Genomic DNA, 23,861 nt, shown 5'->3' with positions numbered 1-23,861 from the left:
TAAAATATGGTATCCATATTTTAATGACATATTTGTGAATATTCATGTCTATCAGTCTGGTGTGGGCAGAATTTATTTTGCAACATTACCCACGGTAAACCTAAGTTGGCACACAATTTTTGTTCCTCTCTTCCGATTCCAAGAAGCACACTGCAATAACACTTATTCTTGATCCACTGCAACAGCAATAAAACCGAACGTTTGTCTTCCTATAAATACGACCAGATAAGCACGGGATCATCTCCAACACACACCTACACACTGCAATTGGCCCAAAACGATCAAAACTACAGCAGACTTAATGAGTAGGCTATCAAAACAAAGGGGCGTGGCGATGTTCAGATCGCTTGCGTGTTGAGAATGCGTGTTCGTTCCTTGACGTGCGTAATGACGTAGACAGCGTCGCCCAATCAAAAAACGCTTGTTGTTTGAATGTACAGCGGGCAGTCAAGATTGAGGCTGTTTAGAGAGGTAGGTTTTTGAGGCTTTATGAAAATATATTTTTACGTATAATGTGCAAACAAAGAGTCTAAATAATGGTAGGTCGAGGTGACCGAGTGGAAGCTGTTGTTGTTAATTTATGAGATATATGCTTCTTAACGTACCGCGTCGTCTTACGGCGAAAGAGGCTTTCGCGTTCCTGGCCCAATTATTCAAATTAACAGTGTTTATTATAATACATGGTCGAAAACGTTTTCGCCTTTAGCATTCGAACTGTGAATAGCAGCTAGCGAACAATCCCAGGCCTCATGTTTATAACCTCTCTACAGTTCTGATGTAAGATATACAGCTAGGCGATACTGGACACAGGGCGACACTAGGTGAAGATAATGACGTTCAGTTTTATTCTTGAACCTCTTCAGTAACCAAACATGACAGCCAACTAAGGAAATTGTGTTTAGGCGCCCCAGGTATTAAAAATTAAAATTGCTATTATACTGTATGTCTAATCGGATTGTCATACGTTGTGCGTTTTTATCGTTTTACACATTTTCACCTGTTTATATAGGTGTCCTGAAAGTACATGTAGGAGATTTGGATGTTTTTCTTGCAGTATGTTTTTAGATAACATTAAAAAATAACAAAATTATAACCTTTTAGTAACCCTAACCGTAATTATAAGAACTTGCTTCCAATATGGTAAAATAACCCTCACTAATTACAAATAAATGAGTAGGCTATCAATACTAATCAATCAGTAATTACAAATAATTACAAATAATGTGTCCTTCAGTTGTTTCCAACACATCGCTTAATCCAGGCTGTGGTGTATTGATGGGAGACAATGCTTGGCATTGGTTTATTTATTTTTATTTACCGACGCATTATTGCAGTATATTGGCATTATGTCCTTTTTTAGACCATTGAGCTAGATATGTTGGAACAGGCTTAGGAAAAATACTGTAGTTTTCGAACATAAGAAACTTGACAAAGGAGATCGTTTAGTCCAACAGGCTTGTTTGTTTAGCTAATAGCTAAGCTGTCCCAATATCTCATCCAGATACGTTTTAAAGAGTGACCTCAAGGTTTCTATTTAAACTGCATGACTTGGTAGTTTGCTCCAGATTCCCACATCTCTGAGTAAAGAAATACTTTGTAATTTCAGTCCTAAATGCACTGCCTCTTAATTTCCACTGGTGTCTTCGAATATTGAATGTTCTTGCCATCTGAGCAGGAAGAAAGGAAAAGTCTGTTTCTGGTTAATTTTTTTCCTGTAAATTTAAAACACATCCTTCAAATTTTAAGTTAAATTGGAAGTATGTGTTGTCATAGCTTTGTGAATTAAAGGTACATGACATTTAAGGGTAACTAAATGTGACATGTATTTTTCATCTTGATTCTCTTGAAGACCTTACTATGATCAAAGAACTGTTAGATACACAACTATTGTAATACAATACAGTAAGTTAAATTTGCATTCATGGTTAATGTGTCTCATGAGACACAGAGAACATATTGTTCCATTATAACACATTGGCTTGTCCTTTCCCTTATTCCCTAAAATCAAGGTAATCCTGGAAAGCTACTGTCTTTCTTTCAAATTTTGCTAATTCAACTTCTCCTTTAGTCAGGTAGTTTATTCCATCTCTGGGTTACTCGATGATTATAAAGCAGAGGAGAAGCTGAAGAGCCGAGCATGAGAGTGATCAGCACGTCTTTTAGAATATGAGGTTACTGCAGAATTTAAGAGCAACAAAATTGTAGTAGTATACATTTCCATGCTGATAAAGCAGGGCACACGGTTCTTGATGCCTCCTCAGATCCAAAAGTTGTATATGTTGGTTTCATCAATATTTCTTAGTTTGCCCCTTATGAGAACACTCTTTGATGGACTGGTGCCCTATCCTGGGATGGTTAACAGAAGTCCATGGTGTATTGGTGATAACTCATGTAGTCAAGCTCTTTTTAATAACTATATATATATATATATATATATATATATATATATATATATATAAATAAATAAATGATGTTGTATAATATGTTACTCTCTTTCGCAGTCATATACGTTAAATGGTGTTTGTTTTGTGAAATTGCACAAAACTGTTTCAGGCATGTGGTTACTGTGGCTGTTTCGCATTTCTGGGCGAGGGGTTAGTTTTATATTTTAATGGTTGGGGGTGGAGTGGTGGCTGTGAGGCTAGGGATCTGTGCCTGCATTTGGAAGGTTGCTGGTTCGAATCCTGTAAACGCCAGAAGTGACTCTAATCCATTGGGCCCTTGAACAAGGCCCTTAACCTGCAATTGCACTGTCCTGGGTATGACGTTAATCTCCATCTAGCCCTACAAAGAGGTCTTCCATCTTACAGGGAAAATTTGGATTAGCACACCAGCTACTGGTGTTGGTTTTTTTTTGTGTGTGTGTGTTTTTTTTTTTATAAAACCCCTCACATTGGTTCAGTGTGGTGCTGAGGTGTCTTCTGCTGCACTCTGGTCCCAATCCAGGTGGTTCATTGTGAGGTGGGTGTGGCAATGCGCTATAAGCGAATCCTCCCAACCTCTTATTGATTATGTGGAGAATGTATTTTCTTCACAAGTCTATGTATTTTTTCCCTTCTGTAGTATTCTGGTGTACTCCAACATCCCAATGGAATGTACAACACATCACCTGGTATCTTGTATTTGAGTTTGTATATCAATGCACTGGCATTACTTTCACAGTTAGTCCCCTACCTTGTGCTACTTATTCATAGCATTGGTCATAGGCACCTTACTGTGACCTTGTATGAAAATCCATCCATCTGTTTTCCATTACAAGGTAAAATATTGTGATTAATGTCAGATTCAGTGTTTTAAAATGAAAATTAATTTGTATCTGAATTGAATATTTCATAGAAATCTGAGGAATTTAAGAATTAGACTACTTTACCCAGAGATGCTTCCAAGTAGTCCATTTTCCTCCCATGTTCTAAAGATAAGAAATGTAGGTTAATTGAGAATTCAAATTTAACCTGATATGGTTTTGAGTATGTGCAGGCACAAGCTCTCCAATGAACTGCTACTGCTGCCCTCTTCAGGGTTGGTTCTTGCCTTGCTCCTAATGCTGTCATCTTAGGCCCCAGCACCCTCTAAAACCATGAACGAGATTATGCAGTTTTGAGAATACTATGTCTATGAATGAAAAAACTGAAAATGTTTTTCTTTGCAGGTCTTTACTTGGAATGCTTGTTTATCGTAAATGACATCATGAGGCGTTCATTTAGAAGAACCCCTTTGAAAAATGTGCAGAATCAGATGGCTGGTGTGCCTTCAAACAGCAGTAATTTATCTGCAGTGAAACCAGCTATTGGTAGCCAGACACTTCAGGTAAGCTATACACATTAAACTAGTTGTGTTACCCATCTTAACCTGGTAAAATTCATAAGACATTAGGTGTCAATAACAATGTCAACGGTTAATCAGGTGTAACTTGCTAAGTACTTTTTTGTATACAATATTTGAGTGTGTTTTTTTTTTTTTTTTTTTTTTTAAACCCAAGGGCTAATGTTATTGACAAGGCAGTGTGTTGTACTGGTTAATGCTTTGGACTTCAAACACTGAGGTTGTGGGCCACAAGACCTCTGTATGTTTCTCATAGAATTTAGAATATAAGTTATTCACTAATCACCTTATCTTGAACCACTATTTTCCATTCAGCAGGCGAGAGAGAGTTGAGCGGATGGTACAGTGGAGTTGAGTGCCTATCATTTGGTTTCTGCTACATCCCCAACTGGTGAAACGTTTTAGAACAGCCCATTTTTTTTCCCGTTTTTGTAAAAGTATAAGTAGTTAATGCCCAGTTAAACACCTAAAATTATACAACGGCAAGCAGTGTCAGAAGTAAATAAATAATATTTAAGTTATCAAAAACTGAAAAATAATGTAATATTAAGAGTTGCATAAAGGCTATTTTCAGGGAATAAGTAATAGGCTAACAACTTACTGCTTTTTTCCAACAAAGGAAGTTATTAAGACTTGAAAGTTGATGTAAACAATTCCTACTGGTGTACCAATGTTTGCTGATTAATTTCATTCCTGTCAGTGTGTTGGAACAAACTGCTGTGTGTTCCTACATTGTGTAAAGCATTATTTGGACAGTATTTTAATGTACATTTACTTTTTTGGCTGACGCCTCTATCCAGGCTGAGTTACCAAATTTATGATACAATTGGTTACATGTATTTATTTTTGGTATTTCAATCGGAGCACATGCAGGTCAAGGGACTTACTCATGGTCACACAGTGACAATAGCAGCATTTGTACACACAGCCTCACGGTTTGAATTCCAAAGCTTTAACCACTACACCACACTGCCTGTCAATGCCAATGTATATTTCTGTGATGACTGTGAGGAAAAGACAATGAATAAAGAAAGACAGACTATTATAACCCTTAAAAATGTAGGTCGGTCCATTAGAGGAATTACAAAGAAAGCCAAGGGTACAGTGAATACAGTTACCTGAACAATCTATAGGATCTTAGAAACAGGTGGAAACTCAGACAGGACCAGGCTTTACAGAGGGTGTAGCAATAGGACTTGTTCCATCACTGCTTTTTTTTCTTTCTTTCAGAGAATTGTAAGTAATGAACAAAAGTCTGGACAGTTGCAGATTTTTTTTTTTTTTTTTTTTTTTACCTCTGCCAGTTTTCCACTTTTATATCATTTCAGGTTTTTTACTGGGCTTTAAATTTCAATATAAATTAGAAAAATCACAGTGTTTGTCCTCTAAAAATGTCTAAGCGCGGGTGGTTGTCAGTGTTTGTTACCTACGTTAAAGTGTGTATTTTCCGTTAATCCTATAATTCAAGGTTAATATGTACACAGGCAGCACATCATAAGTAAAAAATAAATAAATAAATAAATGAATAATTTGGGATTGCAGAATTCCGTGTGAAACACGCCCACTGTTGTCCTGTCCAGAAATGGTTCCTTCCTTCTAGATGCTGTTGAGATAACTCCATAGGACACTGTAATGCACTATCAGCAAAAGTACCAACAAATTATTATTCTGTTAATCTTACCTGTCTGGTTTCTTTTTATTAGTTAAAATTTTATTTTTAAAAGTTACCAGTAATAAATCGGTCTTTCAGTGAATTACAGAAGTTCTGTCCCAAAAGACATTTTTTATATGCAATAATCCGAATATAGCAGTTTTGGTGCCAAGCTCCTCTCTAAAATATAGAAGTTCTCAAGCAAGGATTTAGTCTGAGTGAGCAGTTGACATGTATTAAAATTTTTAAACTGCCTAAGTCCTTGACTGAATTTAAACATCACTTTGTTCAGATATTGTGATAGCCATCTTGTTGATCTCTGCTACTGGATTTTAATATGATTTTATGCTCTAAGGTTTTTTTTTTGTTTTTTTTAACAAACTCTTTTTTTTTGTTTGCTTTTTTTCCCTTTCTTGTAGACTGAAGATAAAAATTTCCCATGCATCATTGTAGATGGTGTGACTGCTGTTTGGTCTGTATCCAATGTTCCAGAGATTGTACAGGATGAAAAAGAAAATAAAGTTACGGAAGCAATTCTTTCTAGGACTGCACCTGAAAACACAATTCAAAATTCTTTTAATGAAGAATCTCATTTTAAAATAGGTAGTGAAGAAGAGGAAAGTGTAGATTGCCCTGACATGCTTAGGTTGAAGTGTCCACTATTGCCCCAGTGTGGAACCAAAGCTGCTGATGATGAAACAGTGGAATATGCACAGTCTGATAAGTGTTCATCTTCTCAACTGGAACCAGTACAACTAGGACCAGTTGTTATCAGGAATGAACTTCAAACTGTTTGCCCCCATATTACAGATAATCAAGTAACTAATTTTGCTTTTATTGAAGACCGTCCTTGCAATATCCTTCACTGCGATCACAAAACTCTACAAGGTGCCAGTTTTGGCATAGAAAACACTGCTGAATCTGTAAACCAGAAATTTTCTGAGGCTTACATCCACTTACAGTTTGCTGATGATACAGAGAACAACATTAGTATGTTACCTAATGAGCAAAGTTTTCCAACTAGAGAAGTTGGATTATCAGAAAATATCTTTAGCTGTAACAGAGAATTTAATAAATGCAGTGATGCTGAGTGGAATCGAGTAGCTGACTCGTATATTGCATTGTCAGAGTCTGATTTACCACACAGTGTGCTGTCTGATCTGCTTGCAGTTAAAGATGAATCTCCAGCCCTTCATCAAGAAGATAATGAGAATAGTTACCTCAGCTTCCCTATATGTGCTTTATTTGAAAAGCCCCATTTGAGTAATGGACTGAATGGGCCCATTTCAAATTCATTCCCTCAGTCAATAAATGAAAACCAGAACTGTACTTTTTATAAGCTTGAATTTTCACCCCTACCCTCAAATCCTGGAGAAGATGAATTGGTAGGTGCATCCCATACATTAACAGAAGTAATAAGTGAGAGTGGTGTCTTTCATATGCCTGTTTCATTGAATGAAGAGTATTATTGCAGACCTTCAGGAGTGGCATCATATTTGAAAGGGAATGAAAAACAAGAAGAAGGTGATACAAATCTGTTTCTTTGTGAGCAAAATAAAACTCTTTCCTTAACAAATAACACACCTCTAAGCTCACCATTAAGTTCTGTGAAGATTGAACCCGACTTCCCAAGTCATCTGTTGGCTGAGGAAAATGATAGGCAGTCCTTTCAAGACCAAGTTTCAAGCATTCCTGACCAGCTGTTTGCTGACCACCAGCATTCCAGACCAGTAGTGGTAGGAAAAGAATTTTTGAGCTTTCCATCAGATTGTGAAACTATGGTCAATTTGCCTATAATTTCAGAATCGCCTTGTTCCAAATGTGGAACTGAGGAGATCTTTTACCAAACAGATAATCAAATGTTGGACACCTCAACACCATGCAACTCTGTCAGATTTAACACAGTGAAAAAACACCAAAGTGACTGCCTTCCTCAGAGAAATTCTATCAATAGTCTGAAAATTCCTACAGATGAGGATAAAAGATTGACAGTAGCCACTTCAGAGCATACAAGATGTACAGTAGAAAGCAACACACCTTCTTCTGAAAAGGGGCTTCATACAGTTGAGGCCGAGATCATGATGCTTCCATTACATGAGCAGGACATCAGCACCTCAGTTTCTTCCGTGAAGCTATCCAACAATGTAAATGTAACACCCCCAAGTATGCGTGACCACAGCATGAAGACATCAGAGCATTTTGAGAGAGAGTTTTGCACCACTGATAGCAGCACAAACACAGATTGTCTTCTGTGGAGGTATAGTACTTGCTTTAAATTAATCCTGTCCTATAATGCACAATCTCATAACTAGAGATAAAAGTACGCCACTGTTGAACTAGTTGTGGCTTCATTTATCTGATGTTCTGTTTGAAAACTAATTGTCTTATGAAAGATGTTAAGTTAAACCAATTTAATTGTTCTACAAAAAACAGTTTATTTGACTGTACTACTAACTGACTAAGATGTCATAGAGTATATTCTGCAGTAACCATCACAAACAGGAGTGCAGGTAGTGGACCTAACAAACAATACAAATGGTGTGTGGTGAGGTTTTTGAATGATGCAATGAAATGAATGCCGAGTATCTGCTATGATTTTTTGTAACTTCTCCAAAGCTAAATTAGGTTATAACATCGGCATATGAAAGCAGAAAAATGTCATTTTTAGTCCAAAAAGCAGTCCACAGAATTTGGAAAACTATTTACATGATGTATTGTTCTAGGTTGGTGGGGGTATGAAAATGGATTGATATGTACTGTATTTTAGACTTGGACACAGAGTTTACCTTATGTTTATAGTGTTAATTATCATACTGCCATGTTCTGGATTCTGTGCCTACATTTTTCATCTGCCCTGCTTCAGTATTTATAGTACTTAGAAAATATGGCTTATAACTTATGTTAACATTGGTAATTGTATGTGAATTTGTGGTTCAGTTTTTCACAATGATGATTAATTAGCGAAGACGAAAAGCTATTTGTGATCAAATTTTCTAAGATCTGCAACATTCCAAGCATTGTCCAAACAAGTCATTTCCCTGGAGAAGGAAGTATGGCTGGAGTAAGAAATATGGCTAAAGTTGCGCTAATTGGCAATGTCATTTTCAAGCAAAGTAGAGATTTTGCTAGAGTTTGCTGATGTGTAACTGCCATGACTGGGTATGAAATAGGTAGGAACATTAAACATCAAAATGTATATAGTTGGAAATGCCACAGTAGAGAGTGTCTCATGTTTTCTGGCTTTTTTAATTTGTTTGTGGATCTGAAATGATTCCATACTGCTGAAGTTGTCTTTGGGTTCAAAACAATATCCATCTTTCTTTGTCACTGCTCTTTAATATGCTTTCTTAATGTCACTAAACAGGACAGTGTGTGTGTGTTTTTTTTTCTTGTCAGTTGTGCCTAAAATACTTTAAATAGAACTGAGGGCATAGACTATCTACTTGTTGGAAAAATGTTATCCAATTAAATTGGCATTCAGAGCTTCGGAAACCTGGAGAAGTGCAGGCACATCTTTTATTTGTCCTGACTGGCCCATCTGGGTAGCATCAGTGACTCCTATTGGCTGTTAAAGATTGTAGTGTTAGGGGAAAAAAAGTGCACCAAATGTGAAACAGTTTAATTTTGCCATTGTCCCCATCAAACTTTTAATATGCTTTGTCTACAAAGTCTTCTTGAATTTTGATGTCCTATGCATGCTTAATTTTGATCCTTCTATCACTGTCCATACATTCTATGTTATGTGTATAGATACTGTAATTGACAATATTTTTACAAAGCTAATGGTTCTGTTTCTCTTCCATTACTGATTGTGATACCCATTATTTGAGTTACTTTCCAGAAAAAAAAAATAATCAGTGTCTCTTTTTCCAGTCAGCCAAAAGAAAATCTACTCTTGTTGTCTCAGTCAGAGTTGGTAAGGCGTTTGGAGTCTATGATGATTGTGTCAGAAATCCTATCTCAGCAAATAGTTGAAGCAAAAGGATCCTTTTTTTCCGCGGTTCAGGGTGAGCCTTCAAACTTGAGAGATAAATGTATTCAGACTGACCACACAGAATTTAGTGAGGTAAGATAATGTTTTTTGAGCTCTTAAAATCATCTCACGTTTAGCAATGATCTGATAACTTATTTTGCCAAGTATATTTTATATAATAGTGATCTAAAAACTCTTTTTATCTTAATATGTAGAGCACCAAAGTGTTAGTGACTGATACAGTATGACCTGCTGCCTGATATTTCAATCTAAATTAGGAGAAAAAGTCCTGTTGTTTACAAATATATTTCTCCAGCTAAATTTTATTTTGCTCTGTTTTTCTGGATGGATGACATCAAAATTGCATGCTGCAGTGACTTTTCTTTGTGCGTGTGTTTATTTATTTATTAACTATTTATTTATTTAATCATTTATTTATTTATATAAATAATCTTTTTGATTATATAAAGTCTACCGTGGATTCGTTTGTGCTGCCATTGCAGTTGTGACTCTCTGGTTGACAAAATCTGTTTATAAATAATATGTTTTGATCTTGTTATAAACTATATTACACTGTTTGCTTATTTTGTTGTAAAAGCCACATCCGCAGGAAAAAACTATTTTTTTAGAATTTGAGTATTAATATTATGAGATGTTTGTATTATTGACAAATGTAATCTAAAGTACAGTATAAAGTTTCACTAATGCAGAAAACTAAACAGAAAAACACAAAGTACACTTTAATTGTTAGCAGACAGGTCTATGAATTACTTTTCTTAAGTCTGTAGGCAATAGATTTTGGTTGGCAGGAATACTAAAATTTCTTTTATTGAAGTGTAGCATCCATTTAGGCAACTGTTTGTTTCCTTGTTTGTTTTAAATAAATAGTGTTGTATACTGTATAGTGTGCCAAAGTGAAACTTCTCCCAAATATCAGAGTAGTATTATGTGCCCCATCAAAAAAATACTGGGACTCTTACAGCAAGTTGTAGTAATGGGTAGGTGAGAGTGTTGGGTTTTTGTTTTGTTTTTTTTGCTTTGTTTCTGCATGTGATGGACTAGTTTTAGTATCTTTTTCTATGAAGTCCATATTAAAAAAAAAAAAAAAAGTCTTCCGATCTAGTTCAGGACAATTCAGAAAACCCTTTGTTAGCATAAAACTACAAATACATGAAAATTCTCATTACAATTGTGAAAATATGACTTAGCTACAAATCTGAACAACATTAGATGGCTAGGGTAAACATATTATAATGGGAATAAACAGTGCCTGCAGAGAATATAGAGGGTTTATGTGTACTTCAAGGTAAATCAGGTTTTTGCACATGTCGCAGCCCTCTGAATGGACATTGCACACTGTGTGAATTACCCTACCACACAGGGATGTTACCAGTCACGTCATTTTTAGTGTTGAGATAAAAATTCTGACTTTCTGATAACTCATCCCATATTTCTTCAGGTGCCTTTCAAAGTTTGAGTTTTCATCATTACACAGTGATGCCATGAGAACACCACTATCCTGTATTGAAGGATATCGCTCTTGTATGACTAAATTTTTTCCAAGGTATGAGTGCCCCTATCTACAAAGCATATGTACCCCCTTCAAGAAGTTGTGAGCTGTGTCATCTCTTCCTGAATTTCAGCTGTGTTGATTACTGAAAGCAGTCTATTGGGTGTAACATATAGCAGGTCTTTGACAAAACAGATGTACAACTGTTTGAATTTTGAAGTGGTCAACATGCCTTAGGAGGCTTTTGGCCAGTTTTCTGAAAAATAAGCACATTTTTGAGACTTCACTTGCACTCGCTTTTATGTCAGAGTGTTGGAAAAAGTAGCTTTCAGTTCAGTAATTCAGGCAAAAACAGACTGGATATCCAGTTTCTGTTTTCAACTTTGATGTGTAACACTCATGCTTGAAGAGAGCTCTTTTCTGTAGGTGTGTGTGGTATGGTAAACGGGTATCTGTCAGAAGATGGTGAATTTTCTAGCATTGCCTCATTGTGCTCCCTTTACCAGTGGTTATCAAATGCCCTGAGGGTGATTTTTGAACAAAACATGTTTTTTGTTTAAGATATGAAATTACAAAATGGACCAGATTAGGATCATGGGCCACCTGTTATGTATCACTGATGTAAAGTGTCATTCAAAGATCTATTATGCTGATTTGTGAGTTAGTCTATATTGGTTTGAGGTTCTGTGAATACCGATAAACATCTGTATACTGTGCTATTTATGGTAGTTGAGCAATTGATGATGTGTTTCTTTACTACATTTTTAATATCTTTATTGTTAGTAATTAGAATACAGTTAAAAGTCTTCAACAAACTGCTGGGTCTGAATTGATGACCTGTGTGCTCCAGGTCTAAACTAAACTAAAGTACTTCTTAGATCCACAGTTTACGTCTGTGAAAGAACAAAGAAAACAAAGGTAAATTTGTTTTCAATATCTCTACTGTCTCTTTGGACTCTCATTTTCACCCTGCAGTTTTTGTATGTGTGCTACCAATTCTGCATTGATTATGTGTTTGTAAAAGGCAAAACTATACATAATATCCACAAATGATGCCTAGCAGAACGTACAGTATAATGCATATACACACTTTGACTGCAAAAAAAAAATATATATATACAGTATATACTAGCCAACCCGCGGCGTAGCATACGCCGCATAATTGTGTATTGATAGGTGAACACTTCCTGAAAGACACAGTTGTCCAAATGGGGTGGGTTTGAGGATACAACTGTAGGTGAATGAAAAGATGGAACTCTGGAGAGGGCAACATACAATTGTCCATGTCTCAAAACTGGAGGCTGGAGGGACGCCGTCGTGCCTCCACCTCCCAGAGCGAGGGATCGGGCTGGACGGCGCTCTGGCACGGAGGGTGGAACGGGGGGAGAGGAGAAGGACGCCCACCCCCTCCCCCCCGCCATTGTAGTCTGCTGATTTCTTAGTCATCTCTTAGTCATCGTTCAGTATGTACTGCCTGCTCATGTTCCCGCCCCCAACTCCTCACCTGAGTCGCTTTCATCTGTGTAGAGTCCACATGCACCTGTGAGTCACATTGACTGTTCATTTTCCAAACACCACCTCATTCGCTTTCGTCTCTGCTACAGTCCACATGCACTTCTGAGCCATGTTGACTTATCATTGTTCTTTGCGGTTCCGGCTGCTTTTCTATATATAATCTACCAAGTCACCCGACCATGGTAGTAGCAACGGGGGGTGTGTACAAAGGGCAGGGACTTAATCAGTGCGAGCGTATGACCCGCACTTAACTGGGAATTCCTCGTTCATGGGGAACAATTGCAAACCCCGGTCCCCATCATGAATGGGGTTCAACGGCTTAGCCCGTGTAGACACACGTTGATCCATTCAGTGTAGCGTGCGTGTAGCACCGGACGTCTAAGGGCATCACAGACCTGTTATTGCTCAATCTCACATGGCTGAAAGCCACTTGTCCCTCTAAGAAGTTGGACGCCGACCGCTCTTTTGTTGTGTAACTATTTAGCAGGAGGGAGTCTTGTTCGTTATCGGAATTAACCAGACAAATCGCTCCACCAACTAAGAACGGCCATGCACCACGACCTACAGAATCGAGAAAGAGCTATCAATCTGTCAATCCTCTCCGTGTCCGGGCCGGGTGAGGTTTCCCGTGTTGAGTCAAATTAAGCAAAAGGCTCCACACCTGGTGTTGCCCTTCCGTCAATTCCTTTAAGTTTCAGCTCTGCAACCATACTCCCCCCGGAACCCAAAGACTTTGGTTACCCGGTTGGCTGCCCGGCGGGTCATGGGAATAACGCAGCTGGATCGCCAGTCGGCATCGTTTATGGTCGGAACTACGACAGTATGTGATCATCTTCAAACCTCCGACTTTCGTTCATGATTAATGAAAACATTCTTGGCAAATGCTTTCGCTCTCGCTCGAATTGTTGGTGGGCGGGGCTCTGTCTTGTGTGCGTCTTGCTTGCCATGGACTTAGTGAATTCTGTGAGTTGGCGGGCGTGGCTATGTCGTGCATATCCCATGGTTGTCTTGCGTGCCCTGTCGGCTGCTTAGTGAATTATATATATAGATATTGTGATAAAGGCGATTTATTGGCACCGACCCAACACAGACTGACACCAGAGGCACGTGAAAACTAAACAAAAAGATTTTATTTTTCTTCACCTGTGGGGCATGTCTTCCCTGTAATCCCCACAGGCACAACACAGTGCCAAAAACACCACCAAAGAAAAACGCCCAAATACCACTCTTCTTTTACTCCACTCCTCCCAGGGCAGCTTTGTCCTCCTCCTCCTCCTGACTCTTGTTCCCAGAGTAGTGGCTGCAGGCTCCCTTTATAGCCCACCCGGAAGTGCTTCAGTAGTAATTAACCTAAATTAGACTGCACTTCCGGGTGTAGCTGCGTTGCCGCCCACACGGCCTCAGGAAGCCTTGCAGCTCCCCCTGGGGTTGGCCACGGAGACCAACCAGGATGAGCTGCAGTGTTCCATGATACTGGCCCCGATGCAACCCAGGGGGTCTGCCACCAAGTGTTTTCCGGGGGATGTAGAGTGCATCCCATGGCTGCTCCCCCGGATCCAGTGTTGAAGGGGCATCCCAGCCGGGCATGGGTCCTGGCCGTCCGCCACACATATATATAGCATTCGTAGCCTGAATCACAATCTGATTGTATGGGTGGTTACCTACATGCAACATTCTATGATCTGCTTCTTGCAACTGAGAGGGCACCGTGGCGAATGTTTTCCGACTTCCAGTCCAACCACAAGTGTTACCGGGTAGGTAACCACCCATACAATCAGATTGTGATTCAGACTACAAATGCTATGAATGTAATTACCGTACCCCGCTCTCCAGGCCGTCAAATAAACGAACCACACGCCGTGGCGCAAAATAAAATGGCTTCGCGTCTGACGCTGGCATCCAAGGTTCGATCCCCAAGAGGGGTGCTGTGAGTGTGTACGTGTGATGATCCCAAAATAAGGGCGAAACGTGTCACATACTCTTTGCATTATTTGACAGTAAACTATGCAATATGTATGTATGTGTGTGTGTGTGTGTATGTATATATATATATATATATATATATATATATGTATGTATATATATATATATATATGTATGTATATATATGTATATATAATATATTATTAGTATAAGGTGTGTGTGTAAAATATTTATTTTTGTCCTCAAAAATAATACATATCTAGAGTTTCTGGAAAGTCCTAGCAGAGAAATCCGGCACTGGACTCTGAGTTTGGAGATCTTTTGTGGCATGATCTTGGTGGTGTTTTTCATGCCCATATTGGAAATGTTTTGCTGTCATTGGGTTTTTGTTTTAGATCTCCTGATGCTGTATTGAGATGCAGCTCAGTCCTGTCTGGTCTGTATGTTTTCATTGTGTTCTCACTTTCAGTCATTGAAAACTACCTAGTGTTTGCTACAAATATAATACTGCTAGAGGTTTATTATTTGAACAGATTTTTTGTTTTGGCAGCAGTGTGAGCAACAGTACAGACAACTTTACATAAGATCAATGAATGAAGTCAAGGATCTTGAGCTCGATAAAGAAGATCTGGTTGGCCTATTACAGGAAATGTTGAATGTCCAACAGGAAATGGTATGTTGGATAAAGTTTTTTTTCCCTTTGTATTACTCTTCTTAAATGAACTCAGTTGTTAGTATTTGTCTTAAAAGTTTTGGTTTCCATAAAGGCAGCAGAGTGGTTAGTGCTGATTTACTGAGCCAGTCTTTCTCTGTTTAGATGTACATTCTCCTTGCATCTGCACAGATCTTTCTCCAAATACCATTGCTTAACCCCCATCCCATGGCCCCTAATTACTGATGTGTGTTGGGTTTATTACAGACTCTGATTTTGCCCCTGTATGTGGATAGGAACTGCAGTGAAGTGGTGCTCTATACAGGATTGATTTTTGTCATGTCCTTGTTGCCGAGACTTAGAAGAATGGGAAATTGGATTTAGCAGTTTTAGAAAAAGGATGGCTAGGCAATATTAGTCTTCACAGTTATTGGGAATGAGTTCAGCACTTGTCTCTCTATTATAAAAAGAAATCCTGTCCTGGAAAGCAAAAGCAAGGCTACGATATGCGATCTTCTCGGAAGACATTTAAAAGACCCGCAAGACCAAAGAGACTTGCCACGGTGCGTCTCGCGGGGACCGTAAACATGAGACATTGTGCCAAGAGATTGACCCAGGACCGTCTCGTGATGACATAGAATATGAGATTCTTGCAAGACATGCCCTACTTACAATCTATCAAATAGGACAAAGGGGCAGCAGAACATTCAGTCTTGTGAAGGATTTGAGCACACACAGATGCAGGGTCTCCGCGCATATAAAGCATATAAGGATATACGTTATAAATGAAACGTCGATGAATAAGCGAAGAAGAAATCAGCATAGAGAAAAGAGACTCAAAAGCGTTGGAAAGAAAAAATAATCTAGATGCAAATTCAGAAAATAAGGCAAGTAATTATCAGCCCGTAACAAGTGGAAATGAAACAAAGCACATCCAATCAGGCTCAAAATTAAAAGACAGAGTAACAGACAAAGTAGAAATTCATAATGACGTTCACAAACGTTGGCGCTATACACATGCAGAGCAGATTATGAAAGCAGAGCATTCGAAAGGCTCCAAAAAAAAAAAAACGTAGGTGCAATTCAAATGTGGAGAAAGTTAAAGAATATAAAAGTAGGTAAATTAGAAAATTATCGCAGTAGCGCAAACAAATGGCAATTAATACTCGAAAAAAGGGAAAATAATCACCACAGACCAGGTGTCATTGGAAAAAAAAAAAAAAAAACAGGACAAAGCAAGGTCAGAGATAAAAGACAGAGTAGAAAACAAAGTGAAAAGTCATAAAGAGGTTACAAAATAAAACGGACAAACGCCAGCAGAGCAGGTTAGAGATAATTCAGGATAGGTTTCTGTGTTTGAAATTTCAGCACAGACAAAGCGATCTACATCATCATCAGTTAATCATTTTTTTTGCAAAGTAACCAATAAATGCATGTGAGGTAAAACACGTTTTTGAAATTCTCTGATTTAAACTTCAAAGCCTTACAATATTTACATACTTCTGACATATCACCTATGTCCATGTATTCGATCTCTATTCGCCTTTTAGTTATTTCTCCGAGTAATAATTTCTCTTTTTTTGCGTTAATGCGATGTTTACTTTTTTTTTTTTTTTGACACTTGTTTTTTTCTGTCATATTCTGTATCTTGCTCTGCATGTGTTTTGCGCCTATGTTTTTTTGGGGTCTTTTGAATTCCAGTTTTCATTATCTCTAACCTGACAAAGTCATTAAACATATGTCTCACTGACCTCATTTAAAAGATTAAGCATATTTGGACTCGAAAGATTCCAAATATTGTTTTTACAGAAGTTCTGAGATAAAAGCGAAACTAATGAAATAGCAACAATTCAAAGAAAAAAAATCTTAAGTATGTCTGGAAAACCAAATATGGGAGTTGGCGAGCAAAGCAAGCAGGGGGCAAAGCCCCCTAGTTTTTTTTTTTTTTTTTTTTTTTATAAAACATTTGACTATTCCACTGGCAGTGAATAAGTAAACATAGAAAATATGAGCAATACTTCCTCATCCTCAGTTTCCAGATGTTTCTTTCTGAGCCTCTGAAATCAGTTTGACATTGGAATTTTCTGATGCTTAAGAAGTCAATGATCCTAAAATGTAGTCTTGGCAACCTCATTCACAGGTTCAGCCCCTCATTACCATGATCTTTTGTACAACAGGTAAATATTTAATGTCACATGCCCAGGAGCTACTTTCTGTCATTTACTTGACAGCCATTCTGGTTGTTTCCTCTCTTTCTCTTCTGTCAAACATATTTTGTCAGTATCCCCATTCTTCAGTCAAGTCACTGGAAAACATAGTTGATCCAAAATAACAAACAGAGGAGCTTCCATGATAAGACACTGTACTTAAATTGTTAGGTGTTATGAGCTTCCTGCGTGTTGCAGTTTGTCTGTTTTCTGCATGAGTGAGATCTCAGTAAATTGTTCTTACAGCATAACGATTATTTTAATTGAAGAATTTATCATAAGTGTGACCCACAAAAGAGGGTTGACTTGAGGCAGAGCATGAACCCAGAAACCAGAAAAGTGTTTGCTGAAGTGGGAAGGTACTGGCCAGTTTTGTAGAATACAGAATGATCAACACAAATCTTGATTTATTTAAAGAACTTTCACTCAAGGCAACTAGTCCAGCATTACTATAGAGTAGATATATATTATGCACTTCTGCTGATGTTACTATTAAGGTTGGCCTTTTTCAGTTTTAACAGTTGTTGGTGTCTACATGAGCATATGATTTTTGTTCTAGTAGACCCATACATGGGCCTAATATTATGTGGTGTGGAAAAACAAAAGCGGACACATTTGCTAAATGTCTTTTTATTGAGTTGTACGGGGAGGTTGACCACTTCATGGGTGAAAACGGCAGAACTGGTCAGACACTGGTTGATATCTTCTGCTAGAGCTCCAGGTTGGCCTTATATCTGGAGAGTTTTATTTATTTATTTATATTTTAAATGGATAAAAACGTCTGGAAATTTCCTGTTGTGATAACAAACAGCTAAATTTGCAGCACGTTCAACATGTTTCCTTTTGTTTCTTGTGAGTTTATTCTTTAGATTTTGTTGCCTTTGAAAGTCCACAGGTAAGGTGTTATCTGAACTAGCGAAAAACAAATTGGCCTGATATGAGTGAAATGGCATGAAGTGTATCTTGAGTGGGTTTCTGCCTTGTTCTTACTGAAGCTGAGACATTTCTAAACCCACCTGGTAAAAGTGAATTGACAATCCTAGTTTACAAAAACAGATGTATTCATTACAATTGCTTATTTTGTGCTGTCCTTGGCCTCAAACTAATGCATAGGTATCATGATCCTGGAGTATGGTTTCCTGCTACAAGTAGCCTATTCTTATATATGTTTCAGTGAGTTGAAAGAGGGTAACAAATTAGACAGAAATCTTTGATACATTAGAAAGAAGTCATATTATTGTTATGAGGTTTTTGGTGAACCTGACCAACATTCACCCATGCTTACTGAAGGTATTCTTGCCATCCTTAATGTTACAAGGCCCGTCAAACATTTTAAACACAACTCTAAGAGTACTTAAACTTTTTTCTTTATTGTATTTTAAAGAAGAAAACTTTTGCCTAAACAATAAACAAGAAAATCCACATGCCTCCATTACAAATAATAACATACTAACACTACCAAAACTGTTAAAGACAGAGAGAGAGATAATGATAGATAAAGAAAGATTTAAAAACAAATACCAACTGAAAAACAGGGTGCAGGAATATTAATGACTTTTTCTGTTGTTTTTGGGCACTTCCTGGATGAAACTATAGGAGATAAATACTTACTGTACCTGCTAGAATATGATAAGCAAGTAATTATAGAAATTCATATTTGTAAAAAAAAATAGTATGGGTCAATAAATAATATACATTGCATTAATCAGCTTTGTTAATTGTGCATTTTTGTTATCAGTGTCTGCTAAAGTTTAATACCAGCAATGCAGTTACATCTCTAAATGAAATCTGTGATTTTGCCTGTGAAGATTACAAGACAATGGTCAATCAGGTAAATAATATACATATTTTTATATGTCTTGCTTAAATTAACATTCAGCAATGCATCTTTTTTAATGAATTTTTTTATTATTAACAGTCATGAGACTTGAAACTTCTCTAGCAGCGGTGATAGCTATTTATTGATTAACAGCTCCTTAATTAAAATAGGCTCTTTTCTCATCACTGAGTTGCGTTTTTGTTCCAGCTAATTATTCAAAGCTGTTGCTACTCATAAAACAAACAGTATTCAGTGACTGATAATGAATGTTTGAAATCTGACATTTAAGCACTGAAATCCCTTTTTATACATGAGTCCTGGGAAGTGCGTGAGTTACCGTAAACATGACAGAAATTGCTGAAAGCTGCTTGTTTCCACATATTGGGTCACTTGCCGTTTTTTGTTTTTGTTTTTTTTTTTTGTTTTTTTTTGGATTGTTAGCTTTTGCAGTTTAAAGTACATCCCAGTAAGGGGGGTGTCTTATTATATGTTTTGACTGTTACACTACACAAATAATTTGAATCACAAACATGCATTGTAACAACACTAAAGATGGTAAACAGAGAAGCGGCAGAAATACAAAATAACAAGGATTCAATCGCATGTTACTGGATTTTTACATGTTTTGGTAATCCCTGCTCACTGGAGTTTTACCACTTGTTCATGGCTTGCACAGGCTGATGTTCTCTTTGGTGGAAGGCAGCAACAGCAAAGCTGGTGGTTCATTGCTGTGTCTAATGGTAACTGAGCTCAACAGTGTCCTCCTTGACTTGTGTGGAAAATAGGTCCCTTTCTAAATAGTTAACCTTAGAAAATAGATAGATACTTTATTAATCCCAAGGGGAAATTCACATACTCCAGCAGCAGCATACTGATACAAAAAACCATATTAAATTAAAGATTGATAACAATGCAGGTAAAAACAGACAATAACTTTGTATGATGTTAACGTTTACCCCCCCCGGGTGGAATTGAAGAGTCGCATAGTTTAGGGGAGGAATGATCTTCTCAGTCTGTCAGTGGAGTAGGACAGTGACAGCAGTCTGTCTCTGAAGCTGCTCTTCTGTCTGGAGATGACACTGTTTAGTGGATGCAGTGGATTCTCCATAATTGATAGGAGCCGGCTGAGCGCCCGTCGCTCTGCCACAGATGTCAAACTGTCCAGCTCCATGCCAACAATAGAGCCTGCCTTCCTCACCTGTTTGTCCAGGCGTGAGGCGTCTTTCTTCTTAATGCTGCCTCCCCAGCACACCACCGCGTAGAAGATGGCGCTCGCCACAACCGTCTGATAGAACATCTGCAGCATCTTATTGCAGATTTTGAAGGACGCCAGCCTTCTAAGGAAGTATAATCGGCTCTGTCCTTTCTTACACAGAGCATGAGTATTGGCAGTCCAGCTTAATTTATCATCCAGCTGCACTCCCAGGTATTTATAGGTCTGCACCATCTGCACACAGTCACCTTTGATGATCACTGGGTCTATGAGGGGTCTGGGCCTCCTAAAATCCACCACCAGCTCCTTGGTTTTGCTGGTGTTCAGGTGTAGGTGGTTTGAGTCGCACCAGTTAAAAGTCCTTGATTAGGTTCCTATACTCCTCCTCCTGCCCACTCCTGATGCAGCCCATGATAGCAGTGTCGTCAGCGAACTTTTGCACGTGGCAGGACTCCGAGTTGTATTGAAAGTCCGATGTATATAGGCTGAACAGGACCGGAGAAAGTACAGTCCCCTGTGGCGCTCCTGTGTTGCTGACCACAATGTCAGACGTGCAGTTCCCGAGACGCACATACTAAGGTCTGTCTTTAAGATAGTCCACGATCCATGCCACCAGGTATGAATCTATTCCCATCTCTGTCAGCTTGTCCCTAAGGAGCAGAGGTTGGATTGTGTTGAAGGTGCTACAAAAGTCTAGAAACATAATTCTTACAGCACCACTGCCTCTGTCCAAGTGGGAGAGGGATCGTGTAGCATATAGATGATGGCATCCTCCGCTTCCACCTTCTCCTGATATGCAAACTGCAGAGGGTCGAGGGCGTGTTGAACCTGTGGCCTCAGGTGGTGAAGCAGCTGTAATGTAAGAATGTAAGTAATAGTTTGCTGGTTTGTTATAGTTCTTCATTAATGTCCTTTAAAGAACCTGAAATATTCAGCTATTTCTGAAAATAGCTCTTCATTAAAAGGTTGATCTGATTTCTTTTTTTCTGCTCTTGTTTTAAAATGTTGATCTGATTTTTTGAGTTTGCTTATAAACAGGTCATATAATAAACTTCAGCATTTGTTCCTCAGGATGCTATGACATTTTGTGCACTTCATGCATCAACACATATCCTAATCCAGGAATACTCAGAATGTGTGAAAGATGTTATAAGCAAATGTTTAAATTTTGTTTATTTATTTTAATATTCAGGAACTGTTTGTGGCTTTCATAGCACATCTTATTTGCTATTATGGCAGTACTACTTGATGCATAGCCCACATTTTCTAGACTATTTTGGAAATATAATTTGTAATATTGTAAGTGATGGAATAGCAATATACTCTTTAGTGTATTTTTGACAAACAAAATGCCTGGCAGAGTATATTGCACATCTGTATATTTTGATATTACGAAATTCTTGACTGCGCTTACAGCAGTGGTTCCCAAAGTCGATCCTGGGGACCCACTGTGGCTGCAGGTTTTTGTTCTAACCAACTTCCGTTTTTTATTGGACTCCACCTAATTAAGTGAGTCATTATTTCCCAGTTTCTGTGTTGTGGAGTCGATGTAGAAATTACAAACTAAGTTTGGAAGATTTTTATTAAAATGTAATAAGCAGCTTTATGAGGAATATGTATTTTTTTTTAACTCGTTAACAGTATTTTCAACCTAATTTTCATTCTGCTTTTCCAGGTGTTCTGGTTATTAATTATTTATTATTTAACGAGTCTGACAAGTTGTTGCTGCTTTTATCATCCTGGGTGTCTGCTGTGTTGGTTGTTAATTGTCACTATTAGGGGTAAATGAAGGCAGGAAGCTACACAGGAAAAGGGGAAAATAGGAAAACAACAAAAGTGTTGAGCATTTATAGCTTTAGAAAAAAATAGAAATATTTCTAAATGTCTTATAAATGTAAAAACCATACGGTTGTGTTTTCCTGAATACAGAATAAGAGAAGAGAAAAAAAAGACCAGCTAACTAAATGAGATCAGTTGGTATCGATTATCACAGATTGTGAATCTGGTTTGAACAAAACCCTGCAGCCACAAGGGGGTCCTTAAGAATGAGTTTGGGAACCACTGTTCTTTAACCATTACACTGTGGGCTATTTGGATCATATATTCCACCTCAGAATCAACTTTTAAGCTGAAAATTATTTTAGGAATTTTTCCCCAGCTAAACACAGCACGCTAGCTCCCTTAGACTAAGGTTCTTTAAAGGACATTAATGAAGAACTATAACAAACCAGCAAACTATTACTTACATTCTTTATTAAATACAGCCAACAGAAGCCCAGATATTTATAGCAAGGTCTTTTGAACTTCTGTTTTCTTAAGCCAGTTCACAAAGGAGCACACTATAACCAGAAGGTGGAGTGAAGAAAATGTCTTCATGGAGTTTATATCTACAGTGTCCAGTTTCTTTCCCCTTGTGGCTTAAAAACCTCTCCAGTTGCAGTCTCCTATTACCTGTTACAACCTCACACTGTTTGCTAGAAATCTCTTCCCTTTAGGTGTATTTTAGCTTATTGTAGTCATTTCTGCCATAGTTCCATATAGCATTTGGGTAGCTCTTTCATTTGTATGTTTTATATAAATCTAAGTACATAAATAAAAAGTATGCTTGGCAATCTCAACATAGTTGGGATATTAACATCTTAATTTGTAAGTGTAGATAAAACCTTCAGAAAATTGTGGAAATTTACAGATATGACCAAGTCTGTGCACCTTTAGGAACTTTATGGATTCTTGTACAAATGACTCCTAAAATGTGGAGTGATAGTTACAAACATCAAAGTAGTGGATAAATAATTCCATTAATGCATTCATCTAGGGAATTCTAAAGGGTTTACAAATGTTTTCTCACACTTTTATGATAGGATAAATTTAAAGAGATTGCAAAAAATGTGGGTAGATTTATTCCTTTATTTTGGTTTAACTGCTACAAGAAAGTTTTTTTTTTTTTCTTCTTCAATGATAATATAGCCCTATATTGTGAATTTCTCTTGAGTTGGGGGGTAGCTAATTTTTGTCTCTACCTGAAGTGGATATGTTCGCACACCAACAGATTGTTGAAACATCTCCTTGGAATACACGTCATGCAACAAGTTTTAGTGGTCTTATTTATTTATATATTTATTTATATTATAGTGGTTACATTAATTACCAACAGACATTGGAAGCAAAATAAAAACCATTGCAGTCTGTTGCTATAAAAATTGAAGACCACAATAGTTTGATCAAGCTGCCATAAGTAAGGTTTGGTTCATCCCTACCATTTATTCTTGAAAATTACATTTGAATACAAAATAAGTTATGATCACCGACTGACCGGTTGGTGTGGAAAAAATAATTTGAAGGTAACAATAGTTAAGTATTTTGGTATATTTTCCATATTAAAATATGGCATTCATCTTAGAGGTATTAAGGGATAATAAATGTCAGAAACCTGTTCAAGCATATCAGGAAACCAGATATAGGTCTAGTAAACAACAAAGGTAAGAATGTACCAGGAGAAGGCTGATGTAATACACCAGATGTACTAAGAGATGACTAATCAGCAGGTGTCATGTAAACAAAACTGGGCAATTGTCA

General features: G+C 37.6%; 1 protein-coding gene across 2 annotated transcripts in view; it reads left to right on the top strand.

The window, feature by feature from the left end:
* The first annotated feature begins 381 nt into the window (after positions 1–381).
* Positions 382–23,861, top strand: part of spag5 (sperm associated antigen 5) — a 72,283-nt gene continuing 48,803 nt past the window's right edge. Inside the window, exons 1-6 of one of the 2 annotated variants that reach the window (XM_051930842.1) lie at positions 382–471; positions 3,650–3,807; positions 5,893–7,730; positions 9,347–9,539; positions 14,948–15,067; positions 18,992–19,084. In XM_051930842.1, the coding sequence (XP_051786802.1) occupies positions 3,688–3,807; positions 5,893–7,730; positions 9,347–9,539; positions 14,948–15,067; positions 18,992–19,084 (2,364 nt within the window). In that variant the 5' untranslated portion in view covers positions 382–471; positions 3,650–3,687. Of the gene's footprint in view, positions 472–3,649; positions 3,808–5,892; positions 7,731–9,346; positions 9,540–14,944; positions 15,068–18,991; positions 19,085–23,861 lie in introns of both variants that reach the window. The other variant, XM_051930841.1, reaches the window with a different exon arrangement.

The sequence above is a fragment of the Erpetoichthys calabaricus genome, chromosome 8 (assembly GCF_900747795.2).
Source record: "Erpetoichthys calabaricus chromosome 8, fErpCal1.3, whole genome shotgun sequence".
Lineage (NCBI taxonomy): Eukaryota > Metazoa > Chordata > Cladistia > Polypteriformes > Polypteridae > Erpetoichthys > Erpetoichthys calabaricus.
The sequence above is the reverse complement of the archived record's forward strand: the minus strand, read 5'-3'. Positions and strand labels throughout refer to the sequence as shown.